Here is a 16,003-nt window from a genome sequence, read left to right on the forward strand (position 1 = left end):
TCCACAAATATTCCCAAGATGTCATGGTTATCTCCTTATTCATATTAAGAGCCCATTTAAGCATTTGCTCTTTAACCGTCTCATCTTCTGTATACCATTTTAACAGGATTTTATACATGTTAGAAATCATTTTTCTCCCTCTATTCTCCCACACAGATTCAATTTCATTTTTCTCTTCTCTAAAACCATACATTTTTTAATCTGCTCTAAACAGATCTCTAATCTGTAAATAGCCCAACCAGACATATTTAAATTGAATCTCATCCTGGTCTTTCATTACCCATTCTGTCCCTTCCTTTTTTATCAAGTCTCTGTATGGCAATAATTCTTCACCTCTTTGTCTTGTATATTGTGTAATAACTTCTGGTACAATCCAAAGTGGTCTCACTTCGTGAAAAAACCTTTTATATCTCGACCATACTCCAAAGAGAGATCTTCTTACAAAATGATGTTTAAAAAATTTGTCCATTTTGGTTTCTTCGTACCATAGGTACTCATGCCAACCAAATCTGCAATCATGTCCTTCCAAGGCTAATAGTTTTTTGTTATCCAAAGTCACCCATTGTTCTAACCACGTTAAACAAACTGCCTCATAATATAGTCGCAGATTCGGTAATTGTAGACCTCCCCTCTCTTTGGCATCACATAGTATTCCTCCAGTCTTTTCCTTAACTTTATTCCATCTTTAGACTAAGGTTCTCTATCAGCAGTTGTAGAAGAATCCAGATCTCTTTCCCAGTGTCCCTCCCCCTCCCGATTACTGAGAGCTATTTCCTATATTATATTTTTCTTCCCAAATATTAATTTCACTGTGTGAAAATGTTTTACTGTTTTTGAAATTCCTATGTTTGGAGACTGCCTGATTGCTGTATGCACAGTACGGAGAAACACATTAAGATGTTTTCCTCATGGGGAAAGGCTTGTGTGGTTTCCCTGTTCCTGGTAAAGTGCAGTAGCAATGGGGCTTTCCCAGCAACAACCATTTCTCTCCCCCCCCCCACCACCACTAGAGCTTTTAAATTGGCAAATTTCGTATTTTTATATCAACATATTATAATAACAATAAGCTTAACAGGTTCTGTGAAATCTTATTTCTTTAAAGTAAGTCTCTAGAGTTTTCTGTTGCAGAGACATGCCTTTCCCCTTATATCTCTGCAATAGAAAGGGATAGAGACTTGCTTTTTAAAAATAAAAGCTAGGAATTAATATAACCTGTTACACTTACTGCTATAACAGTAAGACAATATGAAATTATCCTTTTAGACCATGGGGCTATATCAGGGAAAATCCCCACCCATACAGCAGCCAACCCTGGTTTTACTGCAGTCTTTCCCAAAATTTTGCAGCAAAATAGATTTGAAAAAGATGGGAGAAAAGTCAGGGAAACCCTGGAAAGTGCATGAAAGTACCATGATGCTTTGGAGAAGCAGGGGAAAAAATTCTCGGCATCATTAAACCTATAGCAGATAGCCCATGTGGAAATGGCTAAAAGGAGCAATCCTAAACTTGGAAGTAAGTCACATTCAGTGAGTTTACTCCCAGGAAAGTGTTCTTAGGGTTGCAGCCATGTATATTATGATGTGTGTTTATAGGAAATGGCAACATATGACTCATGCCTATGTGCAGAGTTTTTAAACTATGGATAAAAGGTAAAGGTTCCCTTGCGCGAAAGCCAGTCGAATCCAACTCTAGGGTTGCGGTGCTCATCTCCGTTTCAAAGCCGAAGAGCCAGCGCTGTGCGAAGACGTTTCCGTGGTCATGTGGCCAGCATGACTAAACACAGAGGCGCACAGAACGCTGTTACCTTCCCACCGAAGTGGTACCTATTTATCTACTTGCAGTTTCTTGCTTTCGAACTGCTAGGTTGGCAGGAGCTGGAACTAGAGACAGGAGTTCACTCCGTCATGCGGCACTCGGGTCTTGAACTGCTGAACTACCGACCTTCCACAGCCTGCAGTTTAGCGTCTTAACCACTTGAGCCACTGTAGCTCCATAAACTATGGGTTAGGGTTGATAGTCTTTAATTAAAGGTTCATTGTTCAGATTTAATCACCTTTGTTAATGCATAATTAAGACACAAATTTGTAATCATAAAAACAGTAAACTTGAGCGCCAAACTGAGAAATAGCAGTAGTTTTCATTAAATGGCATCGCCCTAAATTTGTGGGATAGCTGTTTCATCCAGCTACTTCACATAAGTCCCTTTCTGCATTATGTTGCACTATCTACAGTTTGGTGTAATTGAGGGTGAGAACCCCCCCCCCCCAATACTCTGAGAATACATAATCACTGCTCATAAAAAACTGTTAGTTTTCCCTTATGCACCTATTTGATTTTTTAATTAAATGAATATTTAAAGCAGCTGCCAAGTGCTTGGAGCACACACTCCTTTGAGTTGCATCTGGTTTCACTTTTTCTTATGAATCATCTTGGTAAACTACAGAAGACAATATACTCTGATATGTTGAACCTAGTGTTGAAAAGTGTTGGTCCCCAAGAAATTGTGCATATTCAGGAATTGTAACAATCCAGAGAAGCTGAACTTTTGGCTGTGTTCAGTTGCTTTGATTTGTAAGGACTGTAAAACTTGGAGGGCTAAGGGGGTAGTCTTCAGCATTGCTATATATAATGCAGTGTGTTATTTCTGTAGTGGTATTTGATTGAAATACTTTATATGTTATCTCAGTCCTTACAACAACTTGGATTATTACACCAGTATTGCAGAACAGGAGTTAGGGAGGGGCTGTGGCTCACTGATAGAGCATCTGCTTGGCATGCAGAAGTCCCAGGTTCAATCTCCGGCATCTCCAGTTAAAAGGATCAGGTAGGAGGTGATGTGAAAGACCTCAGCCTGAGACCCTGGAGAGCAGCTGCCAGTCTGAGTAGACAATACTGACTTTGATGGACCAAGGGTATAAGGCAGCTTCATGTGAGTGAAGAATGCCTTGTCTAAGGCCACCTAGACAATTCTCTAGGTGAGGACGGATTTGAACGAAGGACTTCTTGGTTTACAGTGCAGTCCTAGAGAGAGTTACACCCTTTTAAATCCATGGTCTTAGAAGGGTGTAAGTTTGTTTAGGATTACATTGTTTCTTAGTTGCTATGCTATACTAGTTATCGTTTTCTTTTCTACACCCATCTGCTTAATTATTATTAGTTCACTGGCTTGTGCCTTTTTGTAATTCTGAATTCTTGAGGGAGGATTAAGTATAGACTTGGAACCCATCTAAAATCTGTTCATTATGAAAGAACTCCTTACTCCTGATACTAAATGCATCTTTAAGACAAACGAGTTCCACTGTCTTCAACTTCCATAAAATATGTCTGGGGGGCTTGAGCTGCTAAGAACCAGGCTTGTTATTAAATAAAATGTTAACAATATTGACTCAATATATACAACTAAACTTTTGTTTCTGAACTTCATGTACTATAACTAGGGGAGATATACAAATGTTAAGTGTCTTTTTCAGGTCTGAAGACTTACGTCGTGAATTTGGTCGTTATGGCCCTATCGTTGATGTGTACGTTCCTCTGGATTTCTACACTCGTCGACCAAGAGGATTTGCTTATGTTCAATATCCTTTCTTCAGATGGCTGATTAGTGAGGGGTGTTGAAGTATGAAATTCACATTTGTGTATGAGGTAACAAACCTAAATGAAAAAGCTGTTTACTTCTGTGTTGTATGTTATATGTCTTATTGTGGTGTGCTGCATTTCCCTAAAGATTAATACGTTACAGATTGCTATATTTTCTCAAAATTTAAGCCATATCTAGCAAAATGTGCTTTTTGTTGCAAGCTTCATATTCAGATTGATGCATATTATATAAATGGCATTTGCTGCTGCTTAAAGTGTGTCTTTGCATCTTAATATTACTAGCATTGATGATAAACTTGTTCTTAAGCTTAGCAAAATGTGGCTGATATTTATTGTTTAAATTCATGGAAACTGGAATAATTTGATCAAAAGCAGATTTGTACAAAAATGAGGTGAAACGTTTTGCTCTGATTATTGTCCCCTAATTTACTGTCCTCTGTTGTTGCCTCAGAGTGTAAAGCTGTACAGTAATGGCGACCCCAAAGAGAAAGCATGAAAGAACCTTTAGAGTAGAGTTCAAGAATTAAGGCAAGTAGACAAGCCAAAGACCTCTTAAGGATCAGGCTTGAAGAGAAGGGAAAGTTTGGGAAAAGAAAAGATAAAGAAAAGCTGGAAGAAGGACAAGCCATAATGGGAGACAAAGCTTCGCTTTATCTACAAATGGGGGAAAAGGTTGTTTTTCAAAGTATAAAGATAAAGCCATCTGTCATTTTTGACCAAGCATCTCATGACAAGTCCTTCTGACAAGCACTTAAAGAGTTAAAGGTCAAGATGAAGTTGAATGGTGGCCAAGATTAAAGGAGCCATACCTGATGTATCCTACAGAATAAGAGCTATCCTCTTGCTTGTGTAAGTGGTAAACCAATCAATTTTTCTGATATAGTCTAGCAACAGGCCCTATAATACTTGCTTAATAATTAGTTGTGTCTTTTGAAATGATGGTTCTGATTGAAATGCAGTTAGTCTTAACTTGAGTATATCTGCAGTTGGATCAAATTTAGGTTCTGCTTAGAAGCTGGTATATAGATATCTAGGGGCAATTAAACTGTTTTGAGTCGTAGAGAAATGTACATGGTGTCACATTTGACCCAAGCTTAATTTTTCACTATGTGCCTTTATCATAGATTTGGATATAGCTTTACACTAGTGTAACTTTTAAACCAATAGCAGAGCAGAAAAGTCTAGGGAACATTCATTTTAGTACTAACTTTATCAACATAGTGCAGCACTTTAAATGTCTCAGTGGGTGTCTCAGTTTAAGGGGAAAACAGATTCTCAGGATGAGAAACCAGTCTTCCTTGGCATACCAGTATATATGGGAGGAATATGGCATTTACAAATAATACATTTTCTTTAGTTGAAATTTGCCTTATGTCTAAAAGTATGTATTAGGTATATAGTTAATGTCAGCTAATTTTTGTTATGCCATAGAACATGCCAAAATGAGTTTGTAAAACAAGGGTGTATGATGACGTGGGAAAGCCAGAGTCTGTTAATTGTGTCGCTGTAAATAATTCAAATTCCCAAGTACCTTAACATCTAGCACATTTGAGGATGTCCGTGATGCCGAAGATGCCCTTCATAATTTGGATCGGAAGTGGATTTGTGGCCGTCAGATAGAAATACAGTTTGCTCAAGGAGATCGGAAAAGTAAGTGCATCATGTTCACAATTAATGTAACCCTTAGATAATTGGGGCTTGAAACTTATTACTTGGGGCTACAAGTAGGGGTGTGGTATTTACTGTAGAGCTTTGTATTTTATTTATAACCTCTGTGGTTAGCAGTGTCTAAAAACTTAGAAAAGCAGTAGGCTGAGATGTGGCTTCTGACCCCTGCACAAAGATGTCTGTAAGTCTCCCATAGTTGCTGTTCACTACGGCTTCTGGCTTGCCTGTGGATGGTTAAGTAAAATCTGCTTCCTTCGATTCTTCTTCCTGGTTCCTAAACGGTACAGAATAAACCATTTAGACTCAATTTGCATAATCCGCTGCAGAACCTTTATTGATGGGTGTGGTATATTTGAACGAAGAAAGCTCTCCATATATGGCTACCTCTGTCTAGACACAGCATGAAGACAGTAACATTTGAGTGTAATGGGAACATGTATTGTAAGTGATTTTTTTTGTCCTTTTATTATAATCTGAGTTGCAAGTGCAAAATCAGACTCGGAAATACAAAATCAGATTAGAAGAGATTTGTGGCACACAAGTGGGAAGAGTGGACTCATGGGGGAAATTTCATTTTCTTGCTGTATCCCCCTTCCCACTTGGTTTCCTTTTTTCTCTCCCTGGCATTCCCTATAACTTCTCCCATTTCCTTGCTGCTTTCTCTCCCACCCAGCCACCAAGCTATGATCTGCTCCCCTGCAGGCAGCTTCTCCCCATTTCTTCTCTCCCACCTACCTGATCACCTTTTTTGGTTCAAGCTTCTCCTGTACTCCTTCTTTCCCGTCTTTCTCCTTTTTCAGTCTCCTTCCCCTTTCTCCCACTTTTTATTGACAGAAACCAAGGCTTGGAAGCCTTGGTGATATAGTTGTGATTGCTTAGCAACCCTCTAGATGGCCTCCCAAGATCTCAGTGGACATTCTTCTATTGAAGCTAGAAATGCTGTTTCTGTTATGGGGGGGTTAATCCCCTTCCCATAGCTTATTTTTTTCTCCAGGTTTGTAGAAAAATCATTTCATTGTATGGCTTTTTAAATCCACATTTTAGGTCCTCTGGTTCAGAATAATGACAGTGTTGCAGTTGCACCAAGTTTTTAGGTGCCCAGTCACCTGAAATTTTGCAAAACAACTAAAAAATATATTAGTGTAAAATTTACCAGTTAAATATGTGATTAATGAGATCCTTGCTACTGACTGTAGCACCATAGCTCATAACAGTCTCATCTATAGAGAACTTCAGTTGTTCACGGTCCAACAAATTGTCTGAGCTGAGTTCCAAAATAATGGTACGCAGTAAGGTGATGAAGTTGTTCTGCTTGGGGTTCTGCACCTTATTTCAGCAGATGTTTTTGTGATGGGATTATGTGTGTGGATTTTATATATGTCAACTCTACTGTCATATTTTAATTGGTTTTGTTTTCATGATAGCCATCCTTGGCTCTGAGGAGGAACTGTAGGATATAAATGTGCTAATTAAGGAACAAATTGGCTTTACAGAAGCCAGTTGAAAAATGTTGCAGTATCAAATATTAATCAGTAAACATTAAGAGAGGTGTTCAATACTTTTTGCAGCACCAAACCAAATGAAAGCCAAGGAAGGAAGAAATTTGTACAGCTCTTCACGTTACGATGACTATGACAGATACAGGCGTTCTAGAAGCCGCAGTTATGAAAGGAGGCGTTCAAGAAGCCGATCCTTCGACTACAACTATCGCCGATCTTATAGTCCTAGAAAGTAAGTGTTGTACTTGGCTTGACCTATGCTGCCGTGTAAAGGAGAAGAGAGATCATGTTGCCTGTCTGACACCTCTAAGTATCCAGTCTCGTTTGTAATTACATGCATGGAAGTTTTTTATGCCTTGCATGCATCATCTGGCCAAACATTGTCTACAGTAGTCTGTGCCATTGAAGACAAAAAAAGTGCATCTCAAGAAACCTCTTAATAGGTGCGTGTGTAATTGTAAAAGTATATGCCACTGTTTACTTTTTCTGATGTACCTTTTTAGCAGTAGACCTGCTGGAAGACGTCGCCGTAGCGGAAGTCGTTCAGATAATGATAGGTAAAGATTCTTTTATATAACCAATTCAAAATTGGATTGGTGTGCCTAGGATAAGCCATTTTAATGTGAGATGCGCAACGCCTAGCAACTTGTCCATATTCAAATGTGTTATCTTCCTCTTTCTGATAGGTTCAGACACCGTAATCGATCTTTTTCAAGGTCAAAGTCCAATTCAAGATCGCGATCTAAGTCACTACCCAAAAAAGAAATGAAGGTCAAATCACGTTCTAGGTCTGCGTCTCGTACTAAATCTAGAGGCACTTCTAAAACGGATTCTAAGACACACAATAAATCCAGCTCGAGATACGAAAAAGAAGTGAGGAAAAAAGAACCAGCTAGATCCAAATCTCAGTCAAGATCTCATTCTAGATCTAGATCAAAATCCAGATCCCGGTCATGGGCTAGTCCCAAGTCCAGTGGCCACTAAAAGTGTATCTTGTTTTTTTAGGCATGTATCACTCAACTGTGCAGGCAACTATTACAATTAAAACACGAATTGAGAATCTTATACAAGAGTCCACTTCGTTAAATGTCATGGGCAACTACTGACGTTGTTGTGGTGTCTGTGTATATTTTTGTAATACACTTGCATTTTTATGCTTCAAATATTGATGGTACCTTGATTACGACCATAGTTTACAGTGTTGCCCTTATAAGTTCATCCACAAAGAAAATGTTTCTTCTAACTGTTCCATGAACATAAGTTATTTAAATTGTTCAGTACTTCCTGCTGAAAAAGTGGAAAATTGGGCAGCAATAATGCAACACTGACAGCAAATATAAACTGGTCATTTCAAATTCTAGATCAAAAGTGGAGGAAGAGGGTTGGTATTCTTCATACTCACTTGTATCAAGACGGCTGGTTGCTGGAACAAATGGAAATATAGTTTTGAGGTATTGGTAGTATAACAAAGTGGTCTAAGATCAGCCATGAGAAGTTATTGTTAGGTGTCTCCTAATATTTGAACCCCTACAAGTGTATGTGTGGAGGGTGTTCCATTGAGTAATTAGGTAAATGTGCTTACACTTATGCAGTGTGGTATATCAAGTTTTAGTGAGCAGTTGCCCACAAATTGCTTAGGGCTTCTTGCTGTATAGACACAAGGTAAACTTCTAATTAGTATGTATGGTATGTCAGAACTAAATTTTATGCCAGTGACTTCATTAGGTAGCTTGTGTCCCATCACTACCGATTTCCAACCAGGCCTCTAATCCTAACTGGCAGCTTGCATTTATAGTTCAGAACCTCCTTTAAGCAGCAGGTTTCAGTTTGTACCCTTTGCTTTTGATTTGTTGCATTAAAACTGAAATTGAAAAAAAATTGCCATGGCATAATCGCAAGTATTTCCTGGAGATGGCATGATGTTGTATTATGAACGTCACAAAGCTATTGAAATGTAAAAAGTCAGCTTCTGACAGCTCATGGTCCCTCTGCTTCTGTTAAGTAGGATCAATGAATGTTGGTGAAAGGCTACTTGCAAATACAGCATGGCCGTTCTGAACAAAAGCTGGCTTTTTAAAATACTGGCTGTTGGACATGTTTAAGGGTGATTCTAGAATCTTTGTATATTAGATAGTATTTCTAACTTTGGTTATTGTTGTTCATGTTCTGCTATGCAATCATTTATATCAGCATTCCTTTAATTTTGTAGACTTTTCCCTGATGTATAGTTTGAGAGAACAGTGTATTGTTAAAAACTGTAGCATTAGAGTGCAGCTCTGGTCAGAGGAAAGTTGTGGAAATAAACTTTGTATTTCCTTTCTTATAGAGGCTTCTTAAAAGGTATTTTTATATGTTCTTTTTAACAAATATTGTGTATGACTTTAAAACATCACTGTTTTGATCAAGGTGTAGACCCAGCTTATTCTCTGCTTGCTGTAAATCTAGCAAACATGCTGTAATAAAAAGAAATATTGATATAGAATTATTGTAGTCTTAAACCTTTAAATTTAGCCTTATTTTGGAACATGTACAGGTTTGTGAATGGACAAAAAAAAGTAACTTATTTGCATATCTTGAATAGTTTTCAGTTTTCATGTTTAAATTCAAGCCCTTGTATCAAACCATGTTAATCAAGGGCAGGAACAGTTGCCAGACATATTCTGCTCCCTTCTAGAAATGATATAAAGCATCTTACCAGGTCCCTATGAAACTGAATCAATGAGATAGTTCAGACTCTAGCTTGAGTGTATGGCATTGTTCATTTGTATAGGGATTGCTTTCTTTCCTGGCTGTAATTAGAAGTGCACGTCTCCACCTCTTGGGATGACAAATGGCCTTGTACACCTATTAATTGTCTGAAGGAGCCTAGCTGAGATGGGAAGACTCCTGTTGGAGTAGGTGCACTGTGTTTGGCTATATAGCTCTGGAAGGCTAGCAAGTTATTGTATTAAGTATGGAAAGCTAAGCCATAAATTTCAATTGGAGAAGTCAGGAGGTTCTGCAGTGGGTGTAAAATAGACTGCGTATCCCTGTTATCACAAAGTTGTACGTGTTTAGATCCTAATAACCAAAGGGAAACATTGGTGCCTTGCAGTGTAACTTACAATAAATTATTTCGGATGCCTCCTAGTCACAACCTACCTTCAAAATGTCCTAGACCCGTGTCGAACTAATTTGTTACAAGAGCTGAATCTGACATAAATGTCACTTTGTCGGGTCAGGTCATAGGTACTGGAGATACTTTACCACTGACAGTGACCCATGCCTTTTGCTTGCTATGCACAAGCAGTTTTGCACAGCACAGAGAGCTATAGCCTGACAATCAAGGTGCAACAACCAGAGACAGATTTCAGGAGCTGTTGATGAGCTGAAGCATGAAGGGCTGCATTCCAATGCTGCACATATAGTAGCCAAAGACAGGCAGCTGCCTAATCCTACACCTCCTTTTCTGAGTTCCAAATTCAGCAACAGGCTTCAACCACAAGCTCCACCTTTTGCAGATTTTTATTTCCTGCCAGCTCAATGGCATTATCTAGCCACCCAAAATATTACTCCCTGTGCACCAGAGCACAGACACACACCCAGTACCTGCCTCTGCTGTGTGTAAACCTAGCGTGCTTTTCTGAATGCCTGCTTGTGTCCCTGACCCTTAACCTTACCCCACCCCACCCCTACTTCCATTCAGACTCTAAGGCAGTCCTTGCATGCAGGGAGCCCAGCGGCTGTTTTGGCTTCACCCCTTCCCTGTGCTGCCAAGGGGAGGGATGCAGGAGAGGAGCTACACACATGCAGGTTAGGTTCCGGCTCACTCGTGCCTCCAGCCCTCAGTGTTCTGCATGCTTTGCTTCCCTTACATAAGTGCTTGGCTTTTCTCTCTTGCCTGTCAGGACCCACAGTCAAACAATTGAGTACAGACTTCTAGAAAGGTTATACTTTATTGCTAGTACTATGGTTGCAGGAACATATTCACTGTTAGGAATAACTACCATCGAGAAAGCAGACATAGATATATAGGGTATTCAAATGTGCCCCACCACCACCTATGGCCAATTGGCCTGACTTCCCGCGGGCGGGAAGGAGGACCAGATCAGTTAGAGCCGAGGCTGGGAAATGAAACTAGTCACATGGTTAATTGATGGGAAGACACTACACCAGCAGGCTACAAGGTCAGTGATAACGAGAAGAGCAGAGAAAGGAATGCGGCAGCCACTGGCACACAGGTTATGAAAGCGAACCCAGGCCCATAAACAATATGGCAGCATAGCTGACATTATGCCTGCCCAAAGAACCTCTTGGCCCGCCCAGGAGATCTCCCGGTTAGTCCAGGATACCTCCTAGTTTCCCCGGGAACTCCCCTACTCCCCCCCCCATTCACGGTGCTGGGGTCCAATCATTCCACCAAATAAAACAGTTTGCTGCATTTAACTTTAGAGTCCAGGATCTTGGAGATCTCGAAATGTTCTTCACCCTCCACCATGATAGGAGGGGGTACACGTTCCATGGGGCACCAGGAGCTTGGGCCTGGGTCCCATTTCAGGAGGCTGAAATGAAACACAGAATGGATATTGCGCATGTTAGGAAGGTCAAGATCCACGACCACTTCATCAGGTGTTTTACTTTAAACGGGCCAATGAACGTCCAACCCAGTTTGCGGCTGGGTCTCAACACCTTAATGTTTTTTGTGGATACATACACAGAATCTCCAGGCTACAGAGCCCATCCCTCCACTCTTCTCTTGTCAGCCTGAGCCTGGTAAGCCTCTTTGGCCGCTTCCAATGTTTTACATAACAAAGTCCAAGAATTTTGAAGTTGTTGACACCACTGTGCAGCATCCCCCGGGCCCAAGGTAGCTCCCTCGAGAAAGGGCAACGGAGGGGTGTCATAGCCATAGAGTGCTTTGAACGGGGACATTCACGTAGAGGAGTGACACATGTTATTATAGCAAAATTCAGCCAGGGGAAGCAAGTCTACCCATCCTGTTGGTAATTGGTGAAACAATGCAAATATTGTTCTAAAGTTTGATTCACCCGTTCGGTCTGTCCATCAGTTTCTGGATGATAGGCACTACTCATGGCCCGTTCCACTCCCATGAGTTTTAACAATTCCCCAAAAAACTTGTCTGGGAGTGTGTGGAGGCGCACCACATGTTGCAAAAAGGCCTTTGCCAGGGCTTTGGCGGTGGGCAAGGACGCAAACGGGATAAAATGAGCCTGTTTAGAAACAGGTCGACCACCACCCAAATGACAGTCATGGGTTTTACTAGGGGGTAGATCCGTAATAAAATCCATAGAGATCACCTCCCATGGGTGACTCGGGGTTGGGAGAGGTTTCAGCAACCCTGGAGTTTTACCAGGGCGGGGTTTACACATGACACAAGTTTGGCAAGACTGAACAAACGAATATAAATCCTTCCGCATGAGTGGCCACCAAAATTGTCTTTGCAAAAGGTGCCGGGATTTTATGAATGCACAGTGGCCAGCAAGCTTAGAGCCATGAACTGCTGCAAGCACCTCCCCCCGAAATGATCTGGGCACAGTTTGGAGCCATGGTACCAACAACCATCCGCTTTTCTTTTCAACCCCCCGACATTTTCCACCTCTTTGTCGGCATCTGAAAAGGCAGAGGCAAATCTGACACTCCAGGCTACCTCGCCTGGAGGAACAGGAGGGGAGGAGCCGTGTTCGGATAATTGGTCCAGAGGGGAGAAGACCGCACGGCTGCGAGTCGTCACCACCCCTCCTAGATGTGAGGGTGTGAACATAGAGTCTAGTACCACCTCCCTTTGGCTGTCATGTTGTGGGAGGCGGGATAGTGCGTCCACCAGCGAATTCGCCGAGCCCGGGAAATGGTGCAACATGAAGTGAAACTTGAAAAAGAAGTCAGCCCACCGCAACTGTTTGGCATTCAGGTTGGGGGGGGGGGTTGAGCACTTCCAGGTTCTTATGATCTGTACAGACCTCAAACAGCACCCGGGCCCCTTCTAACCAATGTCTCCAGGTTGAGAGCGCCAACCGGATCGCTCCCGCTTCTTTGTCCCAAACCAACCAATCGCGCTCGGTTTCGTTAAATTTATGGGACACATACGCCAGGGGGTGTAACAACCCATCGTCCCCCTCTTGCAAGATTGCGCCCCCCCCCCAATCGTCACGTCTGAGGCATCAACTTGGATGATGAATTTTTTATTTTCGTCTGGGTGGGCCAGCACTGGCTCTGACGTGAATAGAGCCTTCAGCCGGTCGAATGCCTCCTGGCATTCTTCCGTCCATTGAAGCTTAGCACTCGGTTTGGTCGCGTGTGGCCCTTTCCCTTTGGTTTTCAACAAGTCAGTGAGTGGTAAGCTGACCTGGGCAAAGTTGGGGGAAAAATTTCGATAGGAATTTGAGAATCTGAGGAAGGACTGGAGCTGGCAGCATGTGCAGGGGGCCTCCCACCTAAGTACATCCCGGACCTTCCGCGGGTCCATTTCCAGCCCCTTGTTGGAGATCCTATATCCCAAAAAGTCAATGACCGACTTATGAAATTTGCACTTGGAGAGTTTAGCAAAGAGTTTGTGCTTGTGCAACGTCTGGAGCACTTCCCTCACCAGTTTCACATGTGAGGGGAGGTAGGGGGAATACAGCAAGATATCATCCAAGTAAACAAGGGCCCCCTTGAATAAATGCTTGTGCAACACCTCATTAATCAAATTCATGAATACTCCCAGAGCCCCCTGGAGGCCAAATGGCATCACTCGGTAATCGAAGTGGCCAAGGGGTATATTAACGGCGGTCTTGTGCTCATCTCCCTCCCTTATGCGAACTTGGAAGTACGCATCTTGGAGATCCAATTTGGAGAAGATTTTTCCCTTAGACACCTCGGCCAAGCGGCATGGGGTAGGCATTGGTAGACGAAGCAGCATTCAAGCTCCTATAGTCAGTACATAGCCTCAAAAAACCCCGCCCCCTCTTTCTTTTTCTGGAACAGCACGGGAGCTGCAAATGGTGAGGAAGCCGGCCTGATAAAACCCCGGGCCAGGTTCTTATCAATAAACTTACACAGTTCATCTTTTTCGACCAGTCCCATTGGATAAATACATCCCTTAGGAAATTTATGACCCAGCAGTAATTCGATACTACAGTCTGAATGCCTATGAGGCAGGAGCTCATCCGCTTCTTCCTCTTCAAAGACCCTGGCCAAGTCCCGGTATTCGGGGGGAATCAAAACCAACTCTTCTTGGGCCAGGCAAACACGGGGGGGTTCGGCTTCTGGCTGGGAACCCCACTGCGGGTTCCATAAATGCGACTTGCATCGTGGGGAAATTAATTGCACCTTCCCTTCGTCCCACAGAATGTAGGGATTGTGTCCATGCAGCCAGGGGCTTCCTAATACTAGTGGGAATCTGGCTGTGGGGGTAATCATGAATGAGCGTTCTTCCTAGTGATACCCCGCCCCCAACCGCAATGGCACCGTCTCAAACTCGCAAGGTTTCTTCATCGTGGACCCATCCATTTGAGTAAAAATTAGGGGGTTGGGTAACCGCACCATCGTGGCTTCCAGCCCTGTCACCAAAGATGGATTGATGAGGTCCCTCCCACACCCCGAGTCAATGATCCCCCTTACTCTGATGTGGGTCCCCTCGGCCAGATTCATGAGAGTCACAGTCACAAAAAAGAGGGAAGGGTAGCTGCTCACCACTTTTGGCGCCTACGAGATCGGGCCCTGCTGCTCCGCGCCTCACACAGCAGCACCTGGCCTTTTCCCACCGGCTTGCGGCGTCCTCTCCGCTGGGATTTGCGTTTTTCTCCTCAATGGCAGCTTGCGGTGCTTGCTGAAACTTTGCCTTATTAGGCCCCTTCTCCACCAAGGTGGGGCCCCGTCGCTTCCTGGCGTCCGTCCTTACTGTGGCTTTGCAATGCGGGGGGGGTGTCTTTCTCCAGTCGTAGCACTATCGAGCCTGAGGGTGTTCAGTCGACACTCCGCATCCTTGGCTTCTCGCATCCAAGCCATCAGTGTCACGGGATCCACCGTCCGGAGAACCATCTCCCAGATTTCTGGGTCCAAACCAGTGTGATACTGCTTGACCAGGGCTTCATCAGACCATCCCTGGGTTTTGGCAGCCTGCAGTCTGAACTCAATGTTGAGTACTCTGGACAGTCTTCATCCCATCGGAACGTGCGTAAGAATGCCCAGGCTTTGGCACCCACATTGCGATCCTCGAATTGTGCCCGCAAAAAATCGCCCACACCCTGCAGTTCCTGACCATCCCCGTTGTAGATGCTGACATACCATGCCGCCGCTCCACTGCGTAACTGGGATACAACATAGTCCACCTGGCCCTCTTCGTTCAGGAACAAGTGGCCCCAGTTTGCCACGAATTTCAGAGTCCTTACCACGAACAACGGGAGGGCTTCTGGGTCTCCATCAAAAGTCACATCCAATGGCTCCTTCAGGCAATACAGCTCCCCCCCCCCCCCCCGCACTTCCTTGCACTGTGCACAGTGCACCCAACCAGTCACTCTATAAGTGGGCACATTTGGCAGGCTGGCCAACTAGTTTCCAAAGGCACCTTCCCTAGGCTGCCTGCAAGTGGGAAACCACATGGCTGGGCTTGGGGAGGTGGGGCCAAAGAGATTCTGCCTACTGCATATGAACAGCCAGGAGTCCAACACGCTTTGTTCAGAGGTGGAAGCACTGGTGGCGGTGCATCCCAGCCCCAAGGGGACTGGCTGCATAGAGCTTGGGGCCAAACCAACCCTCATCCTTTATGGTTGCGAACTCTGGGTTGGGCAATCTTGGGGAAGACCCTGAGGAGGGACCACAGCAGGGGGTATAATACTATTCTGGTCCACATTCTGACTGGTTTCCCAAATGCTCATGGGCCAGATATGAGAAGCCCCAGGCCATATGTCCAAGACTACCTCCCACAACTTCCAAAAACTGCCCTGTATGGTGTGGCAAGATGTAACAGCAAGCTATTTAATCTCTGCTCTGTGTGCTGGATGAACTAATTAAGCCTGCTGTACTTCACAAAACTGGCCAGACACAGCTTAGTCCCAAGGGAACTTAATGGATGTGGATGCTGTTACTACTGGTGACAGGGCTGTTTGAATGCTAAGAACTAGTTTTGTGGAAGTTTCTCCCAAGTTTAGCAAGCAAACTGACTTAACTGTATCTATTCTATCGGAATTATGGCCATGGCTGACAGTTTAGCATGCACACCTAACAAGCAGTTAAAAGTAATAAAGACAAAATTATGGGGG

The 16,003-nt window shown here is 43.2% G+C and overlaps 1 protein-coding gene across 4 annotated transcripts in view; it reads left to right on the forward strand.

Annotated features, from left to right (window-relative positions):
* SRSF10 (serine/arginine-rich splicing factor 10) overlaps window positions 1–9,601 on the forward strand; it is a 12,675-nt gene extending 3,074 nt beyond the window's left edge. For 2 of the 4 annotated variants that reach the window (XM_015427510.1, XM_015427513.1), the window contains exons 2-6: window positions 3,471–3,575; window positions 5,144–5,247; window positions 6,834–6,996; window positions 7,271–7,321; window positions 7,451–9,601. In XM_015427510.1, coding sequence (XP_015282996.1) covers window positions 3,471–3,575; window positions 5,144–5,247; window positions 6,834–6,996; window positions 7,271–7,321; window positions 7,451–7,748 — 721 coding nt within the window. In that variant the 3' untranslated portion in view covers window positions 7,749–9,601. Of the gene's footprint in view, window positions 1–3,470; window positions 3,576–5,143; window positions 5,248–6,833; window positions 6,997–7,267; window positions 7,322–7,450 lie in introns of all 4 variants that reach the window. The other 2 variants (XM_015427509.1, XM_015427512.1) reach the window with 1 other exon arrangement.
* Window positions 9,602–16,003: the final 6,402 nt, after the last annotated feature.

Source organism: Gekko japonicus, unplaced genomic scaffold (assembly GCF_001447785.1).
Source record: "Gekko japonicus isolate JY-2015 unplaced genomic scaffold, Gekko_japonicus_V1.1 scaffold4048, whole genome shotgun sequence".
Lineage (NCBI taxonomy): Eukaryota > Metazoa > Chordata > Lepidosauria > Squamata > Gekkonidae > Gekko > Gekko japonicus.